This window comes from Mesocricetus auratus, unplaced genomic scaffold (assembly GCF_017639785.1).
Source record: "Mesocricetus auratus isolate SY011 unplaced genomic scaffold, BCM_Maur_2.0 Super-Scaffold_100013, whole genome shotgun sequence".
Taxonomy (NCBI): Eukaryota; Metazoa; Chordata; class Mammalia; order Rodentia; family Cricetidae; genus Mesocricetus; species Mesocricetus auratus.
The window spans coordinates 12,628,022-12,641,030 of record NW_024429196.1 but is presented as its reverse complement, the minus strand read 5'-3'; the positions used below and the strand labels follow the sequence as shown (position 1 = coordinate 12,641,030).

Sequence of the window (13,009 nt, the reverse complement as noted above, 5' to 3'; positions counted from 1 at the left end):
TAACCTAATGTTTAAATAACTCTTTTATAATTGTTTTATGATACTTCATTATTTGGTAGTATGGTAAAATAACTACAAGAAGAAGTCATATGAAATGAGATACAGAAAAATAACAGTATCAATATTCTATTATAGAAACAAACAACTATCTTCAGGAAAATTTGACTTAGAATAATATTGGAACAAAAGTGAAATTTAATTAAAAATCAATTGTATTTGTGGGTTTCTTATCTTAAAACTGTGTTTTCAATTGTGCTTAAATTTCCTGAGATTTAAATGTCATATTTTAAAGATTTTCCTTCTGACCATTTAGCTTATTTTTACATTTTTGATCTTCTTCATTTCCAGGGTTTTGAAGGTGTTTCTCTCAAGAACAGCCCAAAGAATTCCATACATGACTGGTGGTAGGGTCATGAGGATGCTGGGAGTAATACTCTTGGTAGTGTTTTGGTTTCTTGTTGGCTGGACTTCTTCTATGTGCCAGAACTTGGAGAAGGATATTTCTCTTGTTGGCCAAGGGCAAACATCTGATCACCTCACCTTCAACATGTGCCTCATTGACCGCTGGGATTACATGACAGCAGTTGGTATGTGGTCACCTCGTGTTTTGCATGAGTGGCTTGTTTTTTTTTCTCATCAGCATCAAAACTGACCTAGTAAAAATCATTGCAAAGTCTGAACTTTTTAAAGGACTTTTGATGTGATTTTGGTAACAGCAGCATTCCATAATGATATGTACAGTGCTAACAAAAACTTTCATTTTTTCCCAAAGGTTCATTTCTTTACTGAAAAAAATAACAAATGCCAAGAACAAAGGCAATATCTATGTACAAATAAATTATCAACTGGTCTCTAGCTGATCAACAACAGTCATCTTGATTTATATTCTCAAGTGGTAGGAGATAAGAAGAATGCTGGTATTTTTCTGTTCAGAGGTCTTATGATATTGATCTGACTTCACTCTTGTGAACAGTTGACTGTCTAAAATCTATGATCAATTTATCTTCCTTCTACTGTTCTCTAAAGAAAATCATTTTACTTAGATATGGTAGAGTTATGTGACAGAAAAACAGGATGGCTATATCATGACTCAGACCCCAAACCACAAGTTATTTGTCTTATCCTTTACTCACCCCTCTTTTTAAAGGATGTATGTAGCAATTTTAGCAATCAATTATTTTTAACTAAGTTTCCAAAGATACAATTTAACTAAGTTTCCAAAGATGCAAAAAAACAAAAATAATAATAGTAAAATGGAGGAAAGCCTTCATTATTTTGTTGTTGTTCCCAGTTGTAAGTCAAACAAACCAACCAACATTTGTTTTAAGGGCATATGCAAAAAGTAAAAACATGAGATTAATTATCATTTTCTGTCTCCTTGCCAGTGTTTGCCTGAATATTGTTAGATTTTTTTTTCTGTTAGAAGCCAACAAGGCCAGGCGGTGGTGGCTCACGCCTTTAATCCCAGCACTCGGGAGGCAGAGGCAGGCGGATCTCTGTGAGTTCGAGGCCAGCCTGGTCTACAAAGTGAGTTCCAGGACAGCATCCAAAGCCACAGAGAAACCCTGTCTCGAAAAACCAAAAAAAAAAAAAAAAAAAAGAAGCCAACAAGACATGTCCTTATCAGCTCATAATTTAAATAGAGAGTGTTCTCCTGGGTGAGATATTTCAGGACATTTATAGCCCTGATGCTGTAATGATGAAACCATGTGGCTGTGGACATGCCATAGTGAGAATACACTTTAAGTAATTTAACTTTCAGAGGATAAACAAACAGCAAAGATAGAAAGAAATTCTGGGTTTTGCTCAAGTATGGGTATGAGAAGGAAGAAATTGCATAATTATCTAATTTTTACTCTGTAGAAGCCTTAAATGGTTTATTTGATACTTTTCAAGGTAACCAAAGCAGAAAAAGTCATTTCCTCACATTCAAATGAAGAAACTTCCACTGTGTTTATGTTTAACCAAAGAAATTTGTAACTCTGAGCATACATGAGATTACAAACAGGGAGGTAGCATAGACAACTCATGTAGCATTTTTGCATACTTTGCACACAGCCTTTATGATAAAATAAAGACTTTAAAAATTTTTATCTTGTGCTCTGCAGAAATAAATGGGGATGTATTATTGAAAATTGTAACTCATTTAATAAACCTTATTGGAAAGTAAGAATTACATGCTATTGGTAAGATTCAATTCAGAACTTTTAACTTCTCTACTGCTGTGATGAACACTTTTTGAGAGATATGAAATGTACAAAGACTATGCTACTGGTCTAGTGTTTACTCTTAGTTACCATAAAGAAACAGGAATTGTTAAATTATCAAATCAAAGAAGAGTGAAAAGATTTTTGGTACAATAATTGCTCAGTGAAGGAAGATGAAATATTTTGGACATGACCCCGAGAATCTTTATGTAGAAGCACTTTGAGTCATGGGTAATGTTTGGGTTATTGTAAAGATATGTAGGTAGCATTCCATTTGATAGGAACAGTGACAGATGGAGGTGGGTGGGGATTATGTCAAACATGAAGGAGATATCTCAGTAGAAAGAGTTGGAATACATTATGTTGGAACACATTATGAATGATGATTGGTGGTAAGTTTATTGAAAACATCAGAAAGTTAGAGAACAAGGAAAATGATCTAAGGATCCAGTAAATTCAGTTTTGATTGCTTTCATTGTGTGCCTTCATAGAAAGTGCAGTGTGCCAAATCCAGGGATCTGTGGGTTAGAACATTTACACGGGAGAGATTTAGAACAGTAGTCTCAGTGTGTCATCCCTTGGGAATTTGTTAGGAGGGTGTAGTTTGGATCCACTCCAAATCTTCCCACTCAACATCCTGGGACCTGGGACCTGGGGCCTAGCACTTCATGCTTAATATGATTCCAGCTGAACCTGGTTTTATGCTGCCATGTGTAATCAGATGGGCTTTCTGGAGCATTATGACAAGAAGCCCCACCTATGCTCTGGACATTCCATAGTGCTCATCAGAACCTCAGACCACTGGAGCGTCCTTCCTACTGGTCATGTCCAATTTGACTTAATTTCCTTCTGCTCCTCACTTCCAAGCTTCACTTTCCTGCTCATATACAACCCCTAAGCATGAACAGGTGACACCAGAGAGAGGATTATTAACATTCTTGCATACCCATCTATAAATCTCCCAAGTCCACACTCATCTTGACCTTTTCTTGCCCACACCGTATTAGTGTATGGCCATCTTAACCTATCCACACTTAATCAACACTTCACCTCAGTCCCCTTGACATTTCTCACTTGTAAGGCCTTAGTGTCATCTGAATCTCCCCTGCTTCCAAAATCTCTCATAGTACTCCACTTTGACCACACTTTCCTAGCTATTTTGTGACCCTCGAACACAGCTGTTTAATATAACAGACTGTTTTTATTGTACAACTATGCCCACACAATAACATTTTGGCTAACAGTAATCTCTATATGCAATTATGGTTCCATAAAATTATAATGAAACTGAACATTCTTAGTACACAGTGGCAGCATAGCCATTGTTATGTCACCATATAATGTGTTAGTCAGTGTGTTTGGTGGTGCTGGTGTGAATGAGCATAGTTCTGTGCCACTTGTATGAAAGTACAGCAGCATAGTGCTGAACACCTGATATGACAGAAAGAGGCTGCACTGCATGCTTACACACTAGGCTCCAACATCCATCATTGTTTTGGAACATTGGTTCTCAATCTTCCTAATGCTATGACCTCTTAATACAACTCCCACTGTTGTGGTGACTCCCAACCATAAAATTATTTTCATTGCCACTTCATAACTGTAAATACTGTTATGCTACTGTTATGACTTGTAATATAAATACCTGATATGCAGAGTATCTCATATGTGAGCCCCCAATGGAGTTAGGACCCGTGCACTGGTTGACAACCTCTGTTTAAAGGATACTCCTGCCTAGAAAAGCTTTACTACAAAACATGATGCTGTGTTGCTAGGGCAGCAGCTCATACTTCTCACACTCTCAGATTGACTGACCTACAGCATCTACACTGATGAAAGTGTACTTTGTGACGTGCCCACACAACAAAATTGTTATGCAAGTCACATTTCTGAGCATATCCTCATTATTAAGGGACATGAAACTCTACAAATGCTATGGAATTCATCTCCAGAAAAATGCTCATTAAGTAGCAAATATTCCCCTAGCAGGAAATGGAATGTGCAGAGTGATTTCTACAGTAGTTCTAGAGAATGGAACGTGTAAAGCAACCAGGTCTGAGCCCCACCTGACCCCAAAGTGGGATTTTGTTTTAGACCAGAATATAACTCCTCTAAGTCTCCATGCCTCTAAGGATTATATCTACATGACTAATATTCTAAAGCACTTGTACTGATTATGATATTAATCATTACTTTAAACTTTCTTTTTGTGAATTATATAGTTTTTTCTTTTTATTTTAAATTTAAATTAGAAACAAGAATGCTTCACATGTCAATCCCAGCTCCCTTTCCTTCTCCCTCCCCTCTCCCCCTCCCCTCCCACCAACCCCCCTCTCCCAATCCCCACTCCTTTCCCCAGGGAGGGTGAGGCCCTCCATGGGGGTATCCGTAGTCAGTCATTTCATCCAGGGCAGGGCCTAGACCCTCCCCCAAGAGTCCAGGCTGAGAGAGCATCCCTCATTGTGGGATGGGCACACAAAGTCCATTTGTATGCCAGGGATAAAGACTGATCTACTACCCAAGGCTCCATAGATTGCCTAGGCCTCCTCACTGACACCCACATTCAGGGGGTCTAGATCAGTCCCATGCTGGATTCCCAGCCATCAGTCTTGAATGCATTTAAACACACTCTGTACGTTTTTAGGAGTGAACAAATGCATCTTCCACTCTTCACCTCAGCACTGCTGCTCTAAAGCTCTGTGGTTCACACTGTTTTCCTGACAGGCAACAAACAACTGCCATTTACAGACTCTTGATATATATATTTGCTGGAAGAATGAAAAATAAGCCCAGCTCTCTTTCTCTCATTGTAGTTTCTGTGACAAGAATGAGATTAGGAGGAAGGAACTTGCTAAAGCTAAAAATCCAGAAATTACACAACTGTCCTCAATTCATTTTAAATATAAACATATATGCTTAAATTTTAGAATACATTTTGAGGCTTCTAAACTAAAGTAGCACTCCTTAGCCTTTTACTTTGGTTCATTTTTATTATACCTTTGATTCAGGGTCTCATGGAGAATAAGCTAGTCCCATACTTGTTAACTGAGGCTAAAACTGGACTTCTCATTCTCCTACTTCTCTCTTCTAGGGCTGGCATGATAAGGATGCCCCCAGCACACCTGGCAGCCACAGTGATATTTTAAGGCTCTCTCACATCTGACTTTTCCAGTAGTCCACGTAAAAAGTGGGCATGACAAGTAGAAATTATAATCTTAAAAGCATTAAATGGTATAATTATAAATATCAAAGGTGTGAGAATTTATTTACTTTTAATGCAAATTTCAGTTATTTCACTGTCCTTTAAGAGTTCTGAATAAAGATTTGAAACTGGCAAGTATTCTCTCAAGTTAATGGGAAAACAACTAAATAAAAATCAGTTACATTCATTGAAGAAAAAGTTTCTCATCATGTGTTCTCTTCTAAATGTAACTGCTCCAGTGGGTAGTCAGTTGTCCATTACTGGCGCTTTTCACAAAGGCTTTAAGATTTGTCCTACTGAGAAATCAAAACTCTGTTCTGTGAATTTCCTACCCCTACCTGGTAAAATTTAAGACATGAAAAGAATTGACTTCCCAGGTCTGAATTTAACTTAATCATATCTCACCAACCAGACAGTCTTTGTACCTAGATTTACATACCCCAGGCCAGGTGCTTCACTGTGACGCCTCCATACTTGGAGCATGAACACAGCCAGGGTTGTCTCATAATGTACTTTATTCTTTGGTGCAAACAAAGTAACAAAAAGAAACCAGTTTATAGGTTATATCATCATGGGCATTTATATATTCTAGTCCATGATTAGATACACACGCCAGACTTCAGTGCAGACTTGGGCAAGCACTGAACTATTTCTTTAGTTTCTTCCAGAACTTAGGTTATGCAAGTCAAATGTGGTACAAAGTGACATAATTGAGAAATATTTTTCTACCTTTCCTTATCTAGCACAAGAGCAGATAAGAAAAGTCTACTCTGGCTTATTTCCTCTTCTGTTCTTCTACGTTGCTCCACCTGTCTATGTCACTAATGTGGCAATTCCTTTTATTAGTTGAAATAATAACCATACCAGACAAGGATCCCTTAGAAAGTAAGTCCACCAATTCCTGGCATGTGTCCTGGCTCTGGAAATGCTTCGGTTGGCATCCTTGCTATGAATTTTAATTCACCCAATTTAAAAAGGCATCAGGGTACTTAGCTCACTCAATAAAATGCTTGCTATGCAAACATGACAGTCTGAATCCATGTTCCCTATAGCTGTTTGACAGTATGGGTGTGGCTGTGTTTCTAATTCCAGTGCTGGGGAGGTGGAGACAGGAGGATCTTTGGTGCTTCTAGCTAAGTCGGTGAACTCCACAGACAAAGCAAGACTCTATCTCTAAAGATAAGTTGGGAACTGACTGAAGACATCCATTGTTGACTTCTAACCTTCACTAACCCCTACTGCACAGTCAGTCAGACAGACAGACAGACAGACAGACAGACACACACACACACACACACACACACGGAGGAGGGGGAGAGTGGGAGAGGCAGAGGATGAGGGCATGCAGGCATGTGTGTAAAAGAGAGAGAGACTGTTTACTATGTCAAGTAAATAGGTATAATATGCCTGGATTCATGTTCCAGTGGGGAACTTTTTTGAAGTATCACTCTTTCAATGAATTCTGACACTACTCAGTCTCCTTTCTGTCCAAAGTACTACTCATGTCATGACAGGAAACATGATCTTTACTTTCCTCCCCTTGCTGGCACGCTCTTCTCTGCTCCTCTACTTCCTTGTGTCTTTCAAGTTCATGAAACAGACAATGTGTTCTGTAATTCAATTAGTCCTATGGAAATATTTAGAAGGGATTGAGAAAAATACAGTAACTCTTTCATTGAGCTATATAGGGAAATTTCAAAGTAGCAATTGTTTCTGAGGATTTAAACAATTATCCTAGAAGACTGGGTGTCATTATGACGGGTGAGATGTTAAAGAAGTGCATTTAATGAGCACCAAAGAAAGTGGGCTAGGCTTCCTCTCATCTGACTCAGAACAATATTTTTGAATTAGGTTCTGTATATAAATTTGCTTTTATTCTAATACACCATATGTCTTAATCCATGCTTCACTGCATGTTTCAGCTTTTAAAATGTGGTTTCCATTTTCAGTCAAAGATAAAAGCTTGTCCTAGTTTACACTTCACTAGAAACTATGGCTACCTTTTCAAAAGCTGCTCATGTGTTTTCAGAACAACTGAATCAGGGTTTTATTCTTATTTATCACCTCTTATGAAACATACTCTACTCCTCTGAGCCCGTGGTCAACTAGTATCAAGAACATAAAGCAAGAAAAAGTATTCCTGCCTTAATTTTAGGCATTAGAGATACTGAGTTATGCAAACTGGAGAGATAGCTCAGATGGTAAGATGTTTGTTATACAAGCATGAGGCCCTGACTTCTACCTTCAGGGTCCACATTACAAGCCAGACATGGTGGCACATGGTGTAATCTCAGTGCTTAGAAGGGAGAGAGAGGAATATTGCTGGGCTTCACTGGCTAGCAGCCTAGCCTACTAGGGAAGTTCCCTACCAGTGAGAGATAGGGTGCCTAAGGAAAGAGACTCAAGGTTGTCATCTGGCTCCTAACATACATGTGTGAAAACATCCATGAAAACAAAGATACACACACACACACACACACACACACACACACACACACACACACACGCACGCACGCACACACGCACACACGTACCATAAGATACAGCCTTGGAACAGGACTTGAGGGACAGGGAGACTTAAGCTGGAAATGATGACCACCATTTCTTCTGAGACATTTCAGCTCTTCTTAGCTTTTTGTTGCACAACAAACTATGCAAGACAGCGTATTACAATACAAAGGAAAAAGAAAAGGTCAGTCAGATGTGGTAACTCGTAACTGCAATCTAGCACTTGGGAGGCTGAGGCAAGAGGACTCAGGTTCCAGGTCAGTTTGCATGACATATATAGGGAGATTAGGTTTCAACAAATGAAGGAGGAGTGGTATAATCTGGCTCCCGGGTTTGGAGATTTGGCCCATTATTATTGGGTCTGTAGAGAGGGAGTGAGTACATTATAATGGGAACCCATGATGGGAGAAGTTACTCACCTCAGGGCAGCTAGAAAGCACCAGAAGAAGAGCAGGGTCCTTCTCCACGGCTTATTCCTATTGAGTAGGCCTTCCTTGAAAACCCAGTTCTTAAAGATTCCACCACCTCCCATTGTGCCATGAGCTAAGATCAAAGACTTTAACAGGAATCCATCCCAGAATAAGAATGCTTAAGTGTAGCACAGAATGTGAGAAACAGAAAGAATGTTCTGGAAGACATAGCTCAATGTACTAATCCCAACCTTGTGCCCCCAAATTCTCTCACCTCATTCTGTTTCATGTTGTCTTATATATGTCATAGGCTCGGATGTCTCAGGATTCTCTGAGGGCTTTGCTGCCTCCTGGGAATTTCTGAAATTTGTAAACATATTTGTCAAAAATGGGGGGACATTCTCTTTTAGCTTTTTCACTGGAGATACAAGAGATGGTGTAAAAAGTTGATCCGAGTTCTAGAGATATGGAAAGGGAAGTAATTAAGTAGAAGTGCAGGTGAACATGTTTGACTATTCAGAGAGCTACCTAGTAATGGGTGAGCAAGAGAATTAAACAGTCAGGTCACCACATCTCTGTCAGTGTTCATTTGCACAATATATGGCCTTTACTGTTCATGTGGATACCAATCTGATCTGTTAATGTGGATAGTCAAATAGACCGTTAGTGTTGTGTGGATAGCCACATAGACTGTTAGTGTTGTGTGGATAACCTCATAAACTGTTAGTGTTGTATGGATAGCCACATAGACTTTTAATGTTGTGTGAATAGCCACATTGACCGTTAGTGTTTTGTGGATAGCCACGTAGACTGTTAGTGTTGTATGGATAGCCACATTGACTGTTAGTGTTTTGTGGATAGCCACATAGACTGTTAGTGTTATATGGATAGCCACATAGACTGTTAGTGTTGTATGGATAGCCACATAGACTGTTAGTGTTGTATGGATAACCACATAGACCATTAGCATTGTGTGGATAACCACATAGACTGTTAGTGTTGTATGGATAGCCACATAGACTGTTAGTGTTGTATGGATAACCACATAGACTGTTAGCGTTGTATGGATAACCACATAGACTGTTAGCATTGTGTGGATAACCACATAGACTGTTAGTGTTGTATGGATAGCCACATAGACTGTTAGTGTTGGTGTGGATACCCATATTATTCCTCATCACTCCCATCATTCTTTGAACCCAAGCTTGAAAATTGACACTCAGAAATTCTTCTCCAGACTTCTTAAGGAGCCACTTTTACTCTGATAAAGCTTTCAAAAGCATAGTTAGCCTATAACATTCATTTAGCACAATGCTTGGCACATTCAACAGATGTAGGCTATGAAATCAGATCAGTGGAGAACACAAACATCCTTCTGAGTGGGACTCTGATCACCACAATTTGCTCAACTTTAAAAATATTAATTTTTCTAACATACAAGTGACTGGTGGTTGGTAGATCCACTTGGAATGCTCTGTCTATTCCTCTATTAATAGCAGAGCCAAAGGAAACCTGGATCTGGGGTATAATCTAGAGAGCACTGCTCAACATCCAAGGGCTGGCACTCCTGCTCACTGAGTACCTGTGGACAGGGTAGGATTATTGCAGGCAAATCCTATAGTTCTGCTAAGGCTTGCAGTTCCTTGCTTACAGAGTATGGACATTCCAGCCTCCTTGGTTCAGCTGTGAAATGTATTGCAATATTTCCTTGTTTCTAGGTGCTTCTCTTAATAAAACTTAATAAACCCAGGTTAGGACCCCTAGAATATCAGGAGCCCACCAAACACTACTTCCCTGCCATGTAGACAGTCTCCCTCACTACAAGTCACATGTAGCCACTTCTAACTTTAAAAATGTGTTAGAGCAGCCACATTCATTCCTTTAACCTATGTAACCTCATATTTTAATCAAAGGAATGGCAGACAAGCAGTCAAAATACAAATTTCTTGTATTTGTTGAACCCCATTTATCGTGGAATTTCAGATAATCTCTAATCTCAAGATTTTTTTTCTTTTCATGATTATGAGCGTGGTATGTATGTGGGAAGGGATACATGTGCATGTTTGTGTGTTTGTGTGTGTGTGTGTGTGTGTGCATGTGTGTGCATGCTTTAGAGGCCCAAGGTTGATGTTTAGAATCTCCCTTCAGTGTGCTACCATCTTATTCATTGAGACAGGGTCTCTCTGTCAAATACCAAGCCAGCTTGCTCCTGATATAGGGATCTCTTGTCTGCCTTGATTGTCAGGCTGAGATTAAAGGTAAAACCCCCACACCTACAAGACATTTAAGTTGGTTCTGGGGATCTGGGCACCTACCCACTTGCTTGTGTGGCAAGTGCTTTAACCAAAGAGACATCTCCCCAGCCTTAATCTCAAGAATGACTGATGCTGTTTTGTTTTATACTTAACAACGACCTCTGAGCTGTCCACTCTGGGTTCCTCCTGGCAGTCATAAATGCTTTCTACTTTGATCATAAATTATTCTAAGAGAATCAGATTTCGAGAGGAAAGAGGGCATTAAAAGAAACACTCAGGAAACAAAATCTGGATGTTTTATTAATTATGTATTTATTTCTCCCATTTGAAATCACTTGATATGGCCAACAGGGGTAGCATGTTGTTTAACACAGAAGCCGCTCAAGCTCGGCTAAGACGCACCACAGTTTGATCAGTATTCCTACTTTGAAGCTGTTATCCTTTTAGCCTTTCTGGGGGTTCTTAGATCACACAGCAGGGACATCTTTGGTGTCACAGAACTGATAGAAATTCTTCTCTGTTTTCCCTAACCTTTTGAAAAAGCAGCTTGGAATAATTTTTTCTGATTATTAATCTTTAAGGACCATGGTACTTTAATATTGTTACCCCAGTTTTCTTTGAACCATATTTAGATATTTAAATATAAAGGCTATTCCTATTTTAACAACACTCCTTCCTCCTGTAGAATCACTTAACACAAGAAACTATTTTTGAAAGCAGAAGCCCAGCACATATTTCAACTCCCACGTAATATCTGCAGAATTCAGTAACATCTGTATATTTTCTCTACTAATTGCAGTGTTAGTCTGAAGTTAATTATATGAAACTGATTTTTTTGTCTAAGCACAACTCTTATATATCACATTTAATTTAATTGGTACTTTGAAAAATAAATTGTTTTTAAGTGAGAGTGTATTGTTTGATACTGCTAATGAAATGATTTTAATGTTTAGCTTAGCTATTATGAGAAACCTTATTTTGTCTTATGTTTTTAAATGTAATTCTCCATTGTGTCATCCTAATTAAACAAAAAAAAAAAAAGCTTCATTATGGCGATCCATGAAAACACTGCAGGGAGTGGCAGCAAATGGTACTTTTATCAGCCAGCTACTTGTGAGTGCTTCAACTGCAGCAGAGTATTTACTGTGTGCTACACTTGTTAAGTATTTATGCATCTCACACTCTTGTCAAACACAATAGTTCACATGTTGTATGTGTTGATAAGTAGAGGTCACCATTGTTAATAACAATACTAAACTAGTTTTTAGATCATTTACAGGCCTGCTAAAGAAAAGATGAGGCAAAATCGAATTCAACAGAGATTGCCTGTGCAAAGGAGGTTCGAGGATCAGGAAGCATCAGCAAGAAAGGAGGTTACAGGCTTCCCTAGAGGAACCAGAACAGAAGTTTTATGGGCAGACAAAAAGGAGGAGGGAAAGGGGAAGGAGGAGGAGGAAAAGCAAACCAACACCAGATGCCTGCCGTATTTGCAGAATGTCCAGAGGGAGGGTCCATGTCACAGTCCAATCATCTAGTTGGTCAGATGAAACTAGTTGTAAATTAACCAGTTGCAAGAGTGCTTCTAAGTTTCTGTTTGCTTCTGATAGCGGGTGTAAGCAAACAGAACAAACAGTGCAGCACGGGCTCCAGCCTAGACCTCCTGCCTATTTGCTTCAGCAAAACCAGCGATGTTAGATGGAGTGTCGGGTAACAGAACATTGCATCTCTAATGAAGCGGATAGCATTAAAGTCATGCGGTTCAACAAATACTACTGAAACTCGTGTGTGGGGCTCAGTGCTGCTGCTATCACTTAACGCAGGGTGGGGGTAAACAATCAGCCTAGGAAGACTAAGGCCTTAGCTGGGCCTGGTGGTGTCCACCTGAATCTCCAGCTGCTTAGGACTCTGAGACAAGAGGATTGCAAGTTTACAGCATGCCTAGGTTACACAGGAAATCAAAAAAGTTGGTATCAAAACAGAAAAAGTCAGAAGACTTCAGAGATATGGCTCCAAGGGAGAGTGCTTTCAGGGCACATGTGGGGTTTTAGTTTCCTAGAACCAGAGTGGGGGTAGGGGTGGGACATGAACAATTTTGTTATGAATTGTGTGACATGATTATCTATATTGAAATTATAAAGTATTAATGGAAAGAAAATTTAGCATATCTTCATGAAGCTTAGGGATAGGGGTAGAACTTGAATTGGACATTTGAAAAGTATTTAAGAATTTTAAGTGGGTGAGTAGGTAACTGTCATATCCATCCTGAAATGAGGCATTAGCCTCACAACTCCTACACCAAAGGCTCAAGGGGACATTGTGGAAGAGTAGGCAGAAGAGCAGGGGCTGGAGGACCAGTGTGACTGCTGTGAAAGAATGTCTGATTTTGCACTTTAGAATGCTCAGCAGTACTGTTGCTGCCACAAAACC

The 13,009-nt window shown here is 39.3% G+C and overlaps 1 protein-coding gene across 1 annotated transcript in view; it reads left to right on the top strand.

Moving 5' to 3' along the window:
• Gpr158 (G protein-coupled receptor 158) overlaps positions 1–13,009 on the top strand; it is a 345,101-nt gene that overhangs the window by 313,130 nt on the left and 18,962 nt on the right. The window contains exon 7 of the mRNA XM_005082690.4: positions 349–587. Coding sequence (XP_005082747.1) covers positions 349–587 — 239 coding nt within the window. The remainder of the gene's footprint in view (positions 1–348; positions 588–13,009) is intronic.